Source organism: Orbicella faveolata, unplaced genomic scaffold (assembly GCF_042242905.1).
Source record: "Orbicella faveolata isolate gen_17 unplaced genomic scaffold, um_ofav_v1 contig_25, whole genome shotgun sequence".
NCBI lineage: Eukaryota > Metazoa > Cnidaria > Anthozoa > Scleractinia > Merulinidae > Orbicella > Orbicella faveolata.
This window is the reverse complement of record NW_028301553.1, coordinates 30,464,691-30,482,644: the sequence shown is the minus strand read 5'-3', so window position 1 is coordinate 30,482,644 and position 17,954 is coordinate 30,464,691. Positions and strand designations below refer to the sequence as shown.

The following is a 17,954-nucleotide window of genomic DNA, read 5'->3' as shown; positions in this document are numbered from 1 at the left end:
ACTGCAACGCGATTGGCTCAACGCAACCGAAAATGTAAAGTATTACAGGAAGTTGAGCCGCTTCGCTGTTTTTGTGGACAGCGGGGTTCGACATGGCAACAGGAGTTGTTGTAATAGACCGCCATGTTCGAATGTTGATACTTTTCCTCGATCCTTGAAAATCGGTGTATAAATATATCAATATGCCAGGTAATTGTGATATTTCAGTGAACTGTCGTCTAAACTACCAATTTCCTGATACCCAATGAAACTATTTTTGCAGAGAAAGTTCGTCTCGCTAATATTCACGAAGCTGTCCGTTATGGCGATGTGTTGGAGCTTCAAAGCATGGTTCAACGAGGAGCTGGAATCAACGATGTTGATTCTAAGTTTAAGTTCACTCCATTACACTGGGCAGCTCATCATGGAAGTTTAGAGGTACGAATTTTATAGCATGCTCGGTAAAATTGTTCAAAATTGTTGTATCGAGTGTTCATACAACCTAATTGCATAATTACTCAGTGTAAACAGTGAATGTGCAATGTACATGATTTCTTATCAGTTCACGTGCATTCCACTGGATATGGGGCACTTAATGATATACTGCACAGTCGTTGTGACATAATTTTATGTTTGAGAATTTCATACCAAACACTGTGTCAATTATGTTCAGAAATAATAGAATTAATTTTAATGTAAGAGCTTACATCTAATGGATTTTTATTGACACTTTGTGGTTAAGTATGTCTTTACAGCTTATGGGGATAACATTAATTTGTAATGAGCTATGATTCGAGTTTTTCAAAAAAAAAAAGAAAAAGATGAAAAGAGAATGTGTCTTGAAAATTAATACAAAATGGCTTGACATCATGAATGATTTATTACAAGAGACTGCACAAGGAAACTATTGACCTAACAGATTTTTTTCCAGTGTTTTAAAGAATTTATTAATTGTGTTGATAGACCATCTAATTTGCAAAATTAAGTTGATGCATTTTGAATAAATTGTATTTGTGATAATGAAGTCAGTCTGCAAAGCATAGCACATTACACAATTGTTTTGTTCATGATATTTCAGAGTGCATGCAGGAATCTCTACGTTGCATGAATATTTATAGAACATGTACATAAATACCAAAAGACAAATATGTAATGCTCAAAAGAGTGGAGCACAAAAATATATAGAGAGAGGCTTCTGAATAATAAATGATTAACTGCATACATACTGTTTTTAGGTCTTGAGAAGTTCTCTGACAACAAGAGACAAGGAGAGTTGTCTGCAGAGTTGTTGTTGTTGTTTTAGGTCTTTTTTTTTTTTTTTTTTTTTTTTTTTTAGTGTTTACATTGGTTACTTTGGCATGGAGCTGATCATTCAGACAAAACTCCCCAGGGATGGACACCATCACATCTGTCAGCCATCAGAGGACAAGATGCTTGCCTACAGGTACAACATTCTAATAATTGTAGGTTATGCTATATGCAGTCTTTAAACAGTGTTAATAGTACAATGTGAGACAGGTTTGCCTGTGTTAGATGTATGACGTACGTATTATTGTTCTGAATTTGTGCCACATACAGTAAGTAAACCAACTATAGTAAGTGGCAGTTAAGTTCTGTAAATGAGGCTAAGTTTTGTAAGACTGTGGGTGAACATTTTAAAAACACAACTGACAAATAATTTTATGTATTTAATGAAATATTTATCTTTAAGGCTTTGGCTGCAAATGGTGCTGACCTCAATGAGAAGGACAATCGAGGTACGCAGTTCAAATAAATGGATGCTCTGTGCAGTCATATTGTGTCTGTTATTTTTTTTTTTTACTTTACCGGATATAAAACAGTAACTGTGCATGTGAGCAGTTCTCTTTGCAGTGATAAATTACTTATGAATTCATACATTTAAAAGACAGGGTATCTACAGTACATGTAAAGTTCAGCCATTCAGGTAGTTGCAGAAGTCATGAGGAGAAAATATGTTTATTGTTGTTGTACTGTGCTTTCTTTTCAACTTACATGTTACAGGTTGTGCTGCAGCCCATCTTGCTGCAGCTCATGGCAACTCTTACTGTCTGCAGTCAATTCTGCGGCATGGAGTGGTGAGTGGCTGTTATGTAAATTATTTTAGTTATTAGTACTTAAAATTAATTGTTAGTTAATTTAAGAACCCAATTGAATCTATAATTTGTTGATTTCATATTATAAATGTCTCAATTATAATACCTAGAACACAAATTTAGCAAGCTTGCATAGGGGTAGTGTCAGTCTACTACAAGCTGTGCGAGCAGTACCTAAATTGTAATTACAGTGATCGACGGTTTTCATTTCCCAAGGTTTTTTTGCTTGTTGTGTTGTTGTTGTTGTTTTCCTGTGTGTGGTGTAAGTTGGAAAATATGTTACTAGTTTTCTAGTTTTGTTTCAAATCTCATTCCTACCATTTCCAGGACATTAATGCTACTGATAACATGGGTTGGACTCCAGTACACTGTGCAGCCTTCCATGGACGATTAGGCTGTCTTCAGGTAAGTTAGCTACTCTTTTAAAATTAAAAAAATATATATATATTAATTTAAAACACCTTGAGTTAATGTCTGTTCAAAGAACAAAATGTAGTGTTCACTGTAAACTCTGTTATGTACTGGTAAGTACCGGTAAATGGAATTAGCATTATTTCACCTCTATAAAAAAACAAAACAACAAAATAATATGTCTCTACTTGTCACCAGCTTCTTTCCAGATGGGGTGCAAGTGTGGATGAAGTGGATCACTCTGGAAGCACACCAGGTTCTGTTAAAAAATAACAGTGTTAACTGTACACTGTAGCATTAGGGCTGTCATCAAGTACTGAGTCACCTGTAGCCTTGATATTCACACCCGTAACAAACTTGTTACCTTTTGAGTGAATTGTATCAACTATAGCCAAGATCACCCGTAACATCAAGGGCCCATCAAACATACTTGTAGCAGGTGTTACGGGTTACAGCCCTTATTTACAGCCCTTCAGGAGCATAGCTTTGGTGAAGATTTGTCGTCAAAATCAATGGCTATACTTGTGTCTTCTATTCCCTTAAAATGTACTTGCCAATGTTTGCATATAATGCATGTACACTGTTCATTCATATTCCATCAGAAAGCAACCATGTATGAGCTAATGGCCAAGAAACAACCTTTAATAAACTCAGAAAATTCACAGTGCAGAATTTCCTTTAATAATTAAACTTTATGAAAGAATGAAAGATTCAAATGCAGCCATAACACTACTGGAAAAATGACCTGAAAAAATTCTCAGGCTCTGAAATTTTAACATTTATGTTTAGACATGTATCTTTTGTCCCTCTAATTAAATGGGCACATAATTTCTCCGTCTTGAATGGTTGACCTCAAAATTGATGACGCATTACATGATGCACATGGTACTCATGAAAATAACGATAATAATAATAATAATAATAATAATAATAATAGTAATAACAATAAAGCACAAATTAAAGAAGCAAAAACACAGCAAACAGTTTAATACAATTTTAATGTTCTTTGTCATATTTTGGCTAAATATTATTTTCTTTGTTCAGCTCACTTGGCAGCGAGTGAAGGTCATCTTCCTTGTCTGAAGTTTATTGTCTGTGCTGGAGCAAGTATTGATCACACCTTGAATGCTCGAAATGATCAGGTGCACAAACTACAAAATCCTGTTTTTTCTTTTCCTTGCCTTTGGTGTCATTTTTTCTTATTTGCATAATGTCTTTTTTATTCATCTGTTTCATTCAGGGTGACACACCTAAGAATCTTTGCCAGCAATTCTACAAAAAGGATTGTATTGATTACCTGAATGCAGTAGGTGAGTCAATTTGTTCACCAAGAAGTACTTAGTTATTGTCCAGTGTACTTCACTCCACCTTCACCTTCACATAAACACCTTAATTTATTTTTTCTACATTTTTCAGAATACGACCTGCTACATCCTGAAGACGAGGAAAGTAAGTTGACACTTAACTAAGACTATCTCTCTGTAACAACCAGGTTTTTTTGTCTCAACCGTGCTCGATCCATACTTTTTACTGCTAAATCTTCGGCGATTTCTCAGTTTCCATATAAAATTTCTGGCCTATTTATTAGCCATTACTTGAAAAATGCATTATTTCCCAGCCGCTACTTAAAACTTTTGACCAGTTGTCAAGCATGATCTGTTGAAAATGATACTTAAAAGAGTCATTGGAATCTGTTCCAAGAAAAGTAGCTCGATCAACAGTGCTGACGTTTGCAAATTTTATAGAACATGTAAAGCAGATTCTGTAGCCTTTTGTTTTTCTTCAAAGTAACTAAGAGTACAGCGTAATTGGCCTCTCAGGCTTTGCAGAATTATTTCTCCTGTTTCTCTACGTTATTTACTTGCACGCTTATGTTTCTTCAGACCTGGCTTTCCCGGCACATGTCGCAGCATACAATGGTGACCTGGCCCAGCTGAAGATGTTGATAGAGACTGGGGTGGTTTCTGTGAATGAGCGAGACGACAACGGATCTACTCCTTCGCATAAAGGTACATGGATCGAGTAGCCTTGAGGTGCTGTAAATAGATTTCGTTCAAAGGGGTAATGTCGATTACAGCATTTTCCTCCAGTTTAACAACTTAATACATTCAAACGAAGAGCAAAAGCAAAGCACAAATTGATGTACAACAAGAACGTACATATGCGTATATTATATTAAATTACAGCATTTCAGTGTTGCCGTGGGCCAGGTAGAAACCATAGAATGTTTTGGGATTTTGGAAGCCGTTAATTTAATCTGCAAAGATTGATGCGTACATAAGTTTAATAAGGTTATAAGCTGTTCTCATACGCTTTACACTATTCGCATTGATTTTTTTCCGTTTTGTTACAGCGGCAGGAAATGGCCATGTGCAAGTTTTACAGTGGCTTGTTGAAAATGGAGCAAACTGTGAGTCATTTTGCGTGCGAAGCCCTTGTAAAGTAATTATTAGAGGTTGAATTCTTACAACATGCGCTGCAAGAGACAGGAAACAGAACTGAAAACATTTCATGCTTGCAAAAGCATGTCGTTTAACCATAAAAAAAAAAAAAAAAGAAAGAAAAAAAAAATGGTCATATTGTTAACGTGACCAGCTCCCAGTTGATTTGATAGCTCCTTTGGTAGAGCACTGCACCGCGAACGCAGAGGTCATGGGTTCGAATCCCGTTCAAGCCTGACTTCACAGCTGCTTAAGCTGTATATATTTAACTGCGATGATCATTGATGTCTTCATATCTTCTTCGCAGTTCAAATATATGATCTTTCATGTACTCGCACTTATAAGACTTTCTGTGTTTGTTGTAATTTACAGTAAGGATTATCAACTCTGCTGGTGAGACGCCCAAAGACGTTGCTCGTAGATTTGGTCGGCTGGGCTGTATTGCTATTCTGGGCGGTGACTCAGGTAAATGACTCACTAAATGAACGAAATTGTTTAATCAAGGCATTTTCCCTTTTCTCCTACCATTCACATCTCCTTTCTAGCACCAAGAACAAGCCAGTATTTTTCTCTTCCGACAGTTTGTTTGCCTGTATATGATTTCTACTTACTGTCGGGCAAATCGACTAAACGTTTATCCATGTTATGTGTATCCATTTGTGTGTGTGTGTGCAATCTTATAGAATAACATTCCTCTAATCTGCAGCTTGTAGTTGTGTGATTTACCACCGGTTTATGTTTTTTTTCTTGTTCATCAGATGATGAAGAAAACTTCGTAGATGAAGGAGCCGAAGACTTCAAGCCTTCCGAACCGCAGTCCAAAGCTGAAGCTAGAGGTGTTAATATAATTCCCGGTTCTTCTTTCACAGTTTTTAAAACTAAATCAAAATTCTTCCGTGGAAGTGGGTAAAGTTTCTACGTGACAGACTTCCAAGAGCGCGAACTGCCGCTCTCACCTCGCCCTTCACTAAAAAAAACCTGCTCTTATCTCCTCTTTTCATGGAATGCTGATTGACCTTCAGTATTAGTAGTTTCAATCTATCTCTCCTTTTCTGTCAGTTTCAATCCAGAGCAATGTCTTGATACCAGGAGTATTTTATAGTATCGCCACTTTTCCTTGTTTTGTTACTACCGAAGTACTGCTACCCCATACCAGTTGACCTGCACCTCTTTAAAATCTCCATTTTCATTCGTTCTTGTTATTTACCTGTACCTCTTTTATTCTAAGGGTAGAGGCATTGTTTTTCTTGTCGACCCCCCCCCCCCCCCCACCTCTTTTAGATCCTTTCATGTTTTCATATGCATCTCTTGTTCTCTGTCATTATTTTTGGTAAGCAGTATGCCAACTTTGTCGAAAAGGAACAAACAACGTGGCTCTTTGCTAAGATGACTGCAATCAACGAACGCTTCTGTTGATCTGTTCTGTCCTACTATATTTTCCATGCTGATGACATTACTTTGCCTTAACCAATTTTGTAACTCTTGCAATTGCACTCGTCAACTTAAGACTTGGTTTCTTGGTTTGCTCGGTCAAGGCACATAACGTTCAAAATTGTCTTCTGCCGCCTTCGTGTCTTGTTGGAGACATTCTATTCTGCTATTGTTTCCTTTCTCCACTTTGTTCTGTAGCTTTTCCATTTCTTCTCTATGACGACCGAGATCCGGAAGGTAATGACCCTCCATCTCTTCCTCTGGAAACCTCGGATGATCTTGTCGAGGAAACGACGTCGAAACGACTTGAAGATGCTCAAGGTATCAACAACTGCACTATGTTAGCGCCAAGATCAGCCTTGACTTTTACGTACTTGGTTTCGTCAACATATACTAAGGTCTCCTGCTGTATTTTTCTCATCTTAAAACTGTAATCAAACCCATAGTTCATCGTAGAAATTATCTCCCTCGTTCGTAATAAATTGTCTATAACAGCTCTGGGAGAATTTGAAGGGACATGTAGATCAACTCCTGCTGACTTGCTGACTTGAATAGTCCCACAAGGAAGTAAGCTTTCCACCGTGTTAACCCGTGTGTCTTTAATATCCCTATTCTCGTTTCTTGTGCTTTTAATGTACTTGCTATCATTTGCTATGTGCTATGTAGAGATGTTCTCTGATCTTCATCCCATAGTACATTTTCTCTTTGATTCATCAAGCGTCGAACGCGTTTGTCTTTGTTTTCTCTCTGCTCGTATACAGTTTCGTTTTTTGGGTGACGGCTATGCTTTCCTTTCTGATCTGTCTTACCACTTTTTCCCCTTTTCTTTTTCGTTTTTCCTTATATTATTATACACATGCACTTACTGTAAAATAAATAACTCTTCTTCAAGCAATACGACTTATTTACTATCATAGTAACCGTAAATCAAAAACTCCAGGAAGCGGCCGTCATTTTGTAAACAACCGCACACAGCTAGGCTACTCACTATCTACCGCAGAATAGATAGTGAGTAACGCGGCCAATCAGTGATAGAGCGCTACTAGACTTTTACTAAACTTTGATAGCTCTTTCTTTCCTTGGGTTACCAGGTCGGGCAAAGCGTAAGATTGACGAGCTAGCTCACCTGTTGGACGTGGCTAAAATGAACTACAGACAGTTGGGAGGCGTGTTAGATGAGGATCAGAAGAAACATGAAGAGGAGAGAGAAAGTGCCAGGTCAGTGAAAGCATTCGTCTATCAATACACATTAATAACTTGCAGATAATTAATTGTTCGGTTAAACTATTGTTGCGTATTAATTTTCGTAACCTAGTGATCCCCGAGTGTTCATTTTCATCCTTCGCCATTGTTAGCCGTTATAAAGTCTCATTGAGTTCTTGTCATTTGTTGATTACCGTTCTACAATTTAATGAAATCGTTATTGTTGAGTTTCAGGTATTCCGGTATTTAAAAGCGCTGATGTCAGCTTGTTGTTATCGGAATACTTGAGTTACATCGCAACCTTAACGGCGAAAACAGCGCGCATCATGCAACTAGAGCCTCTGGGATTTAACCTAACTTGGAACCCTTTCTCTATCAATGCACAAGATATTACCCATCCCAGCGTCTTACAAATGGTCTTAACTTTTAAGTTTTGTTGATTCAGGGTTATCCGCGAGCTTGAGGCTCAGCTTGAGTATGAGCGAGAAAAACGAGAGAAACTTGAAGCCCAAATGGACAAACTGCGGGCTCAGATTCACACTCTGACTCTTCAGCTGGAGGATGAGCGTAGCAGACATGTTACAGCGGTGAGTGTTTCCCCTTATTAGAGAGTGCGCAGACATTTCTGTGTCAATTTTTGTTTTCTTGGCGCGTATTATCGACTTGTTGTCTTAATGTCAAATTGTAGATACAAGAATGGGAGCTTTCAAACTTATTGTTGGGAATAAAATCGCACGGGAACGCTCCTTTTTTCTTTCTTTTTCTTCATGTGTTATAGATTAATTGAAATTTACAATTTGTTTTCTGCTTTTGTTTTCTGAGATTTCTTTCTTTTTTTTTTTTTTATCTTCGTGCTTTTCTTGTTTCATGTGACCACTCTCATGGGATTTGATTCGGCTCTCAGTCTTCCCCTGTAAAAACCTCGTTGCACTCGAGCCTGCTGTAACGGACCTACCTATAGGTCCCGTATTCTCGTACTGCTGCCCTCTCTCTTGGATTATCAACTTGAAGTTAACTCTTACTGTTGCCTCCAAGAAGATTTGTACAACCCTCTCCTCTGACCGTCTATTTTGCATTGCATTTTGAATCATGTTTTGCGTCTAGCTACGTTTTCCTGTTTCCTATTTTGTTCGTCTTGTAATTATTTGTTTTTTGACATTGCAGTCTGAATTTCAACGATCTTCCACCACAAATCAACAGACCGCACTAAGACGCAAGAAAAAGAAAAACAAGCGACTAGATACAACAACTAGTGGGATATTCGTCAGAAGAGGAGTGTCGAGTCCAAGAATCATTCACAGCCTCGATAAAGACTGAACGATCACATAAAAGAATATATTCAAATATTTATGAAATCTTCTTTCCCTGTATATAGTGATGATTGATGTTTTGTACGCAAAAAGTTGTTTTGAATGTTGTGGTCTTTCTTTTAGCCTGTGCACGAATGGCTACACGGTTTTAATTTTTCCTCCTTATCACCTTTGTGCTTGAAATATGAAGTTCGAATATAGACAACGAGTACGGTTCCACTTTCGCTCAGTCCGTCTTGCGTGACGCTAAAGAAAAAATATAGCCACGTGTAATCCTGCCATTTTTTCCTTGCGGTTTGTTTACAGCCTCGCTTGACAGACTAAGTCCAAATAAAACGAATGCTAAGCCATAGCCAATCACGATTAACGTACAGAATACAACAAACCAATGAAAACATGAAACAAATACACTATACCAGCGTCAAGCGCGGCAGAACGGGAGCGATCAAGTCGCGATTGATGGTCGAAGGGGAAAGGTTGTTTTGCATCTCATTGGTTAGATAAGTATCGCGAGGTTTCTAAACCACTCACATTTGTAGTAAAGCAAAACCAATGAAAGCAATTTTGAATTACTATCGATACTCCACTAAAAATTACTCTGAAGAGAAACCGGCTGTTTATTAACTTGATTGTGAGGGTTCGTGGTTTGTACAATATCTCGAAGAGTGTCTCAGACTGGCTAATTTGATCGCCCGTTTGTGAAGTCAATATTTATTTCACACGGACTCATAAAATCTTATATATATAGACTTGTAAATACGCAGTAGTAAATAATCGTGCGTGATTTGTGTGTTTTACACTGTCTTTATTTGATAACTCAGTAATGATACAATAAAGGTACGAAGAGTCTAATTCTCTTTAAGTTCCGGCAATTTGTATAACCGCGTTAAGTAATTTGTATGCTGTATACAGTAATTGTATATTATTGTATATTCTGCCAATACCACGACTACAACCACTGTAACTACCACCGCCACTACCACTGCTACCGCTACTGCTCCTGCCATGCAGTAGTACCACTGCGACTGCCGACTCCACTGCTAGTCTAAGAGCTTAGAGAAGGAATATTAAATGTTTCTTATTGATCGAGTTTCGTAAAGTAATCTACAGTTCGTGACGAGAACTGACTTAAAAATTTAAGACCCGTACTGGGAAGGGTGAGTCCCTTAGGGCTGATCTGGATCAGGATATCTGTGACCAGAGTGGATTCATGGGTTCCTTTGATGTACCCTGACCTAAATAATCTTGGATCACTGATCCTGATCCAGATCACCCCAAAGGAACGCACCCTAAGATGCGATTTTTTTTTTTTCGTAAGATCCGTATCTTACGAAAAAAGAAAGCTTACAAGTTTTTTGAAATGCGTATCTCTCCTTCAAGAGAAGAGAAACTTTTAAGGCCAAGCACTTGGAAAGCGGCCGTACTGTACGCCACGATCCCGAAAATTAACCAATCAAAGAACCCATATTGCCTTCATTCTCCCTTTCCGATGGAGATAGAGCGTGCTTAGACCAAGACACGTTCCGACGGATCCACGTTGATATTCGTGCAGCAGAGTTTCCTGGCGCAGTTGTCCATCTTGACGAATGTCTCTACGTGATAGCTGCCGTACCTGCGACATCCGTACGCCTGTCCCTGGCGTCTGTTTACGCCCAGCTTGTCTTCAGCTTCCCCTTCGTCTTCCCCTTCCAGGCAAGGGAGATAGAGCGGTGTCATATCGTCCTCGTCGCACGCCGTGTCGGCCCGGTGTGCTAGTGCGGATAACAGATTGGAGTTGATATCGCTTGAGCAGCGACCGGAGATCAACATACCTGTGGCCGTGGTGTTCTTTGCGGTTTTGACAGGTGCTTTGGGGTAGTTTACAATTGGCCGACTTGACACTTTCGACGCTGAACCCATCGGGCGAGTACTCGTGGGACGGGACACCTTGAGCTTCGGGCTTTCTGGAGCGACGCTTGACTGACCGAGTTTTGTGGGTTTTGCCGTTATGTTAGTGCTATCGAACTCGGGCTTACAACAGTGTGGAGAAACGGGCTTCTTTGTGGCCGAGTATTCTCGAGGGGATTTCAAATCGAGCAGCAGTGATTTCTTGCCATTCTGACTTTTTGCTGCGCGTTTCTTGTCATTGACAACCTCGGGCGTGTTCAACAAGGAGTCGATATCGTAAACCTGGCCCACCATTATCAGGGTGTCCTTAAAACTTTCCTTTAGCGATGGTTTCCACTTTATCAGTTCTTCGATGTCTTGGAGTGCTTTAGCTTGAGAAAGCACCTGTTCTTTAGCAGTGCCAAACGAGGGGTCAGAATGAAACACTTGATTCCCAGCGGAATGCCAGCCATTACCTGTCAAAAATGCTTCGACTGATCTCCTCTGGTAATTAGAGCTATGATCCTTGCTTGAAGATTTTGCCTTAGCGAAGGTGTACTTGAAAAGCACGGCGGCCATTTCTCACTCCGAGAGGATAAACAGTGCTGCTATTTTTTTCTACTCGGTTCTGGCCAAACGTGTAATACTGTTTCCATGTTAAAAATATGTGTTCGCCACTTCACTCTTCTCTGTAATGTTTGGTTTGAAAATTTCGTAATTTGTTTTAAATTAGTGAAGGGGTTTAATCTTACACGCTTCTATACCTCGATTCGCGGTCACAGACACATCGCCAAATTACTGAAAAGCATTAAAATTGAAACAACCCTGCTTTATTTCCGTAATGACAGTTAAATTCAAGGGACCAATTGGCTTTTAGTAACAAGTAATTTCTTTTTTCAACAAAAGCACCAGTTTTTCGACAAAGGTGTTCACAAATGATAATTAAAACCGTTTGGCCTTTCTTGCCCATTTTGTTAATATATAATTAGTTTAGATTCCACTCCACTGAAGCGCTTAACTTTGCACTAAAACAATCCCTTCCTGTTTACTTTTGAACTGTTTTCAATCTCTTGTGTTTTTTCAAGCGTTATTAAAAGCTACGTTACGTTTTATTTCGTAAAATTCTTTTTGCTAGCCCTAAAAGGCTTCCAAATAACTGTAACTACATGCGACAGTGATTTTAAACGGTTTATTCAGAGATGAAATATTCTAAGTGATTTTAGCACAGGCCTATGAAGGCGCAATGTTATTGAACGCTACAGTGAAAAGCAAACTTCATGAACCTGCCGTTTAGAGTAACCTTTGCACTTCGCGTAATAGCAAATTTGGAAACGTATGAATTCTTTCCCATTGGTAGATACTGAGTTGCATTATCACAGTATTTATTTTAATAATATTCAACCCGTTGTCTTCTGTGTTAAGACGTTATGAAAGCTACAGGTATGACATGCCAATCCCTAGGAGGAAACTCCCAAATGAAAAGGTCGGTGATTCTCGTCATCTCGCTTAGGGGTGTAAATCAAGGATTTTGGTCTCACTTAGGGTGTCGATGACATAACGCCAATATTTTCAGCTGCCACAGTATCTCTTAGGATGCATTTGAAGAAATAATAATTAAAAAAGAAATGCTCAGTGTTTGTCGTTTTTTAAGCCTGAGTCCGGTCTATTGGCACAAGCCCCTTTCCTGATCAGCAGCTGGTGATCCAGCCTATTCCGTTTTAAGTGGTATCTTTTAGGGATCAAATAAAGCTTGAGCTATGCCCAAATAGGTCGCCTTTAAGAGTTTAATTCAAATTTTCCGACGGGCATTCCCGACCTTTTCATGTAGGAATTCCCCCCCCCCCCCCCCTCCCAGGATACCAACCAAATTTGAGGAGCCTTAAGGCATGTTTAGTAGCAGCCATGAAAAACCATTCCGCGCGGCCAACGGTATGTATTCATTTATGTTATTTACACTTGTGAGGATAAGCATCCCCGTGTATTTTCACGATGTCATCTGATCGCTTTATAAATGTAACATTGCTCACGGTGTTATCACTGGGCAGAATCGATTCAATGACCTGCAAACGGCATCTTGTTTCCTTGATCAACGAACGACTATTGTACGGTGAACTGTACTGATATGTAAACACTGAGTGTGTATACATATTCGCCTTTATTTAAAAGGCCATTTCCGAGTTGCATTTTGCCTCTGTTTCAAAACGAGTCGACCTCGCGCAAAACTTACAGATGGGACGCATTTTCGCCCGAAGACTCGTTTTAACATAAACGCAATGTGGCAACTCGGAAATGGCCTATTCGATTTTTTCCAAGGCGACGATCAATTTGCGACAAAACTGGCAAATCTCAATTAGGAACCGAAGTTTACTTATTATATATGGCTTGCTCCGCGAGCCTACGGTAGGAGCGAAGTCTAGCGTTTTGATCGCCTACTCGCGCGATCCGGCAAGATGGAGCTATTATTCTCGCTCGGGACTGCCCGCTCTATCCCGCAAGAAAATGGTGCCCTAATAAATCCTTTAGATTGACCATACCTGTTTGGTCGATATTAATATGGCTGGCTATTGGCCTTAATGTTTTTTGCTCCTTTATGGACCCCCAAGATAGATTTTTCCCAAACTAAGAAAAATGTGAAATTTCGCCTCTTTCAGCTGTAGCTCAAAACCTTAGCTAAACCTAATAGCACGTAGGCATGTCCAATAATATATTCCAGCCAATCGAATGGGCAGGCGTAAAAACCTGTTGATAATCATTAGCGGCTGTTTTTAGGAGAATTCCCTAACACAAGCAGCATAAGCCGATAATTGACACGTACAGCATCTTCCTAAGGCCGCCTTCTTGCTTATAAGCTAGTGAAAAACCAGCCTTTGAAATGCGAAGCTGTCTTCTTTAATTTCCAGCTTTATTTACATGTTGCTCATCGAGCGCTATTGTTCATATTGTGAAAGACATTTCACGTTGAATGCTGAAAAAAAAAAAAAAAAACCCGACTAATACTGTAGGCTTTGATCTGCTGAATGAAACACGTAAAGCTGGTTTCTCTCATTTTACCTCGAAACTTTGTGTCTCGCTTAGAAAGCTTCCTCGTTTCATTTGACCTTTGACTTACTTTGTCTTTCCAAACGAAAAGAACTATGAGTCAGCATAATTACCGAAAGCTTGTTACGTGAGCCCCGTGACCTGTGGCAATTTTCTTTTGCTGATCGGCGATATCTCTCGTCCGTGTGCTCTGTCACGTTTCATAAACATCATCATATTTATAAAAACAACAACAACAACGACCTTATTTTAGGGTAAGTTGCTACATGTATATTTGGCTGTTTACATGTTAGTAGCATCCTTCAGCCCGTGCAACGCAGGCTAGAGTGACTGTTAGGAAGGGTACATGCATCCCCTCCAAAAAAGGGAAATGAAAATCGAGTTATTTCCTTTACGTTCGGTTTACGTCATATTATCCGGCTTCAGACATACAATACAATCAGAACGATAAGACACTTACTGTAAAATGAAATCGAATCCAACTGAAACAACTACGATATATAAAGGCCTTTCTCGATAGTTGCACGTAATAAGTGAAGGGTCTTTCAGGGGCTGACTTCTCCGCGAACACGGAACATCTCTGCCGTCGGAGTCCAATTTTGCCTAATTTTGATTTAGGGGTTTGAATTCTACTGAGGTTAAATAGAGCGAGAATTAAGTAAGGAACGAAAACGTGCGAGTCGCTTGCCGTCGGAGCGATTTCGTCGCTTCGTGTACTTCGTTGCAATTGCGTGCATGATTTCTTGCATCGTAGTTCTGTTTATTTCACTGGTCTCCGTGCAAAGGCGAATGGTTTTAGTAGAAAACACGCTCAGTGAGATTTCTGAAGAAATGAAACAACTCCGGTCCAAGAATGAGGCTAAAGAATCGCCCAGCGCTGTACACGTAAGACATGGGTGAAATGCAAACCCCACAACAACTTTGGCTGACCTTACAAAGAGGATTATCGCACTAGAAAGCAGGTCCTCGTTCCGAGGTAAGAAAACATTTTTTCAGTTTTTGTTTCTATGTTTTGTTTTATTATTTTTGTGTACATAATTAAGTCAAAATTAAAGGGATAGCTCGACCTCCGATGATAGAGCTGTAAATATTGATTGTATGGAATTTCGTTTAGGCCGAGACGGAAGAGATGGCATGCCAGGGCCCCCCGGACCTGCTGGTAATGAACAAACTTTTGTTTACCTCTATTCAGAATAGCCTTCTTTTTTGGTTTGTTTTTGTTTCTTTGCTTTTACATTTGTTTGTATTGACGCAACTTTGAATATTGTATATAGCTGTACAAAGGTGATGTGACTCTACCCAGGTACATGCACTCACAGCAGGAGAATCCTGTACGTCACCCCAATGTTGAATTCTCAATAAACCAAGCAACTCACAGTTTCCCTTTTGGCCAGTCATACCTTCCAACTCAAAAATAAAAATAAAAATAAAAATAAAAATAAAAATAAAAATAAAAGCTGCGAAAAATCGTTTGCTTGATGCCGGCTGTTACACAAATTTGTTGTCACCACTTGATCACGAGTCTAAAGTCCAAAGTTCAAGTCGTTGTCTCCTTACGGAGTTAGTGGGTTTTGACCCACGACACGTGACACGTGACACGTATTTGAGTTGGGAGATATAAAAAAAAAAGCGTTGCGTTTAGATGTATTTGCTTCAGTCGTTTGCTTTGCACGTCGGAAATACTACTACGTTTAGGAGTGGGGAGGGGTGGGAGGGTTAAGGGGAGGGGACTGATCCCAGTCCTAAGTTTCCTCTCAGGTATCTAAGCTATCAAACAGTGCCTGTCGGACACACTACAACCTGAAGCTAAGCGACCACTCTCGGCTACATGGTATGATTACCATATATAATTATCAGCCGCCTCTTGAAATATAAATATAGTCAGTGCATACTAGTACTATATCAAAAGAAATTAAGTAAATAATCATAATTAATGGTTTTAGCCTCTTGGCTTGTTAGAATATCTGCAATTTACGCTTTTCTAGATGGGAGTCAGTCATTACAGTGTAAGATTCGGTATCTTGTTGCCTCTCAATTGGCTTGAATCTATCGCTATTGTTACAAATTGTCAAATGTGTTCGTCAGTTTGAAATTACAGAGAGGATGTTGAAATTTTCAGGACGGGACGGTAGAGACGGAAGGGAAGGTCCCGCGGGACCTCGAGGCATTACTGGATCAAAAGGTATCTAAAGCTTGCTCTTCTCGTTTCTCTTAGTTTGTAGCATTTGCCTACTCTTTGAACAGTCCGCTGCATGCTTTGTTGTTGTTGTTATTGTTGTTATTTTTTGCGATTGATTTTTCATTCCATCCAAAACCCCTGCCTCCGCTTCGAGGATGTTTGAGTTGCAAGCAAAATAATCAATATTTGCTATTGATTTAGCTTGAGAACCCGACTGGGCAATGTATTGGTCAAGTTCTATTTTGCCAATTTAGTTGCAAAGCCTGCAGCTCGATCCAGAAACTTGCAAAAAATTACGAGACCAATATTGTTCAACTGCCAGACCGAACGTATTCATTAGAAAGTCTCTGCTTAAAAATTACTGTGGCCTAACGATCCGTTCTCGGTAGACGCGCACCGCGTGAGTTGCTTTCGTGAAAGTTATTATGTGAACAAGAATTGTGCGCCAAATGTGAAAATAATAATAATAATAATAATAATAATAATAATAATAATAATAATAATAATAATAATAACTACAACAAACTATATTCTTTTACGCAATGTTTTTATTTAAAAAGCAGTTCCCCGAAACTAACTCGTCAGTGAGCCATTTTTGCAGTCCATATTCTAAAACTTGGAACGCTCAGGAACCAATCAAATTTCACCTTTTTGTCTTGAACCAGTTTGCTATATAATATTAAAACGACACCGTGTTGATTTTTCGTTAAACTACAGGTCCCGTTGGTCGACCGGGAAATCCTGGGCCCCAGGGACCTGCCGGGCCCCAAGGAACAGTGGGACCAGAAGGACCGGGGTTGTCAGGTGTGAGTTACAACCGCTGGGGACGAACGAACTGCTCAGGAGATGCCATTACAGTGTACACAGGTAAGGAGAGAAAGCGCTTTGACCTGAGTAAATAATTGAACACTGACAAAACGCTATGCCATGCAAGTCTAAGAGGTGATATGGCAAATCTTCTCACAACAAAGGAGTGGAGGGGGGGGGGGGGTTGACTCTTTCAAAATTGGTTTGTCTCAACGGCGGTCTATGGCCAAGTCCTCAGATCCATCCCTTTGGATTCCTCATCAATTTGTGCTTCTAACTTTCTCTCAGTCAGTCATTAGTTCCTGTACGTGCACTCTGTTGCTCGGATCAGCATATGATCTTGTTCCTATGTCTTTGCTTGTAGGCTCAATGGGCGGTGGATACTACACTCATATAGGCGGTGGCACCAACTACGTCTGTCTCACCAACAAACCTATTTATGACAAATACCAGAGTGGATGGCAGAATGGAGCAACAATATACGGTACCGAGTACCAAACATCATTCACGGGCTTTTCAAGAGGCGATCTTAGTCAACACGATGCACCGTGTGTTGTCTGCCATGTCAGATCACGTGGTTCCCAAGTGATGATTCCTGGAACCAACAAATGCCCATCAGGTTGGACCAGAGAGTATTATGGGTATTTGATGACCTCTCACTATAACCATGCCCATCCTAGTGAATTTGTGTGCGTTGATGTTGATGCCGAGGTTGTGCCAGGAAGTCACAAAGACACAAATGGCGCTTTGTTGTACGTCGTAGAGGGTAATTGTGACCATGCCTTACCTTGCAAGCCGTACATTCATGGCTATGAACTGACCTGTGTCGTTTGTACTAAATAGTTAACTCACTGAAAAATGTAACGCGACTATAATTTGCTCGAGCGGTGAAAGGTAGTAAGCAATTAATAAAAATACTGCTCTCTGTAAACCAAATTGCAAATGTCACTTTCAAAGCCTGGATATCCTGCTGTATGCCAAGATAGCCGTGATATCTTTGAATGCAATGTTTCGCCTTTTTTTTCTAGATCTTAGAGACTGACAGCCTCTGTGTAACTTTCAACTATTACACACAAATAAACATCCTAAGCATAGGAATATCGCACAAGATTTCTTTGGCCCGTATGTTTAGTTTATTAGAAGATAGTTAATGCTTGATGTGACTCACTCAGTT

At 39.6% G+C, this 17,954-nt stretch overlaps 2 protein-coding genes across 2 annotated transcripts; both read left to right on the top strand.

The window, feature by feature from the left end:
* Window positions 1-81: 81 nt before the first annotated feature.
* Window positions 82-9,741, top strand: LOC110059201 (ankyrin repeat domain-containing protein 42-like). The gene is made up of 17 exons (XM_089294994.1): window positions 82-189; window positions 263-417; window positions 1,316-1,423; window positions 1,691-1,736; window positions 2,002-2,075; window positions 2,421-2,498; window positions 2,703-2,760; window positions 3,549-3,646; window positions 3,745-3,814; window positions 3,921-3,953; window positions 4,388-4,513; window positions 4,858-4,914; window positions 5,318-5,410; window positions 5,704-5,781; window positions 7,468-7,594; window positions 8,025-8,166; window positions 8,744-9,741. Exons 1-17 carry the CDS (start codon window positions 183-185, stop codon window positions 8,894-8,896), a joined length of 1,503 nt encoding a protein of 500 aa, XP_089151120.1. The 5' UTR covers window positions 82-182; the 3' UTR covers window positions 8,897-9,741.
* A 4,462-nt stretch (window positions 9,742-14,203) lies between these two features.
* LOC110059165 (uncharacterized) lies at window positions 14,204-17,890 on the top strand. Its single transcript, XM_089293552.1, has 5 exons — window positions 14,204-14,770; window positions 14,909-14,953; window positions 15,914-15,976; window positions 16,691-16,840; window positions 17,145-17,890. The coding sequence occupies exons 2-5, from the start codon at window positions 14,929-14,931 to the stop codon at window positions 17,621-17,623; spliced, it is 717 nt and encodes a 238-aa protein (XP_089149678.1). The 5' UTR covers window positions 14,204-14,770; window positions 14,909-14,928; the 3' UTR covers window positions 17,624-17,890.
* The last annotated feature ends 64 nt before the right edge of the window (window positions 17,891-17,954 follow it).

Coding starts and splice junctions, on each gene's coding strand:
- LOC110059201 (XM_089294994.1), top strand. Junction 3,815..3,920: donor TGATTACCTGAATGCAGTAG/GTGAGTCAATTT, acceptor TACATTTTTCAG/AATACGACCTGCTACATCCT. Junction 5,411..5,703: donor TATTCTGGGCGGTGACTCAG/GTAAATGACTCA, acceptor CTTGTTCATCAG/ATGATGAAGAAAACTTCGTA.
- LOC110059165 (XM_089293552.1), top strand. CDS start 14,929: ATGCCAGGGCCCCCCGGACCTGCTG. Junction 14,954..15,913: donor AGGGCCCCCCGGACCTGCTG/GTAATGAACAAA, acceptor TGAAATTTTCAG/GACGGGACGGTAGAGACGGA. Junction 16,841..17,144: donor TGCCATTACAGTGTACACAG/GTAAGGAGAGAA, acceptor CTTTGCTTGTAG/GCTCAATGGGCGGTGGATAC.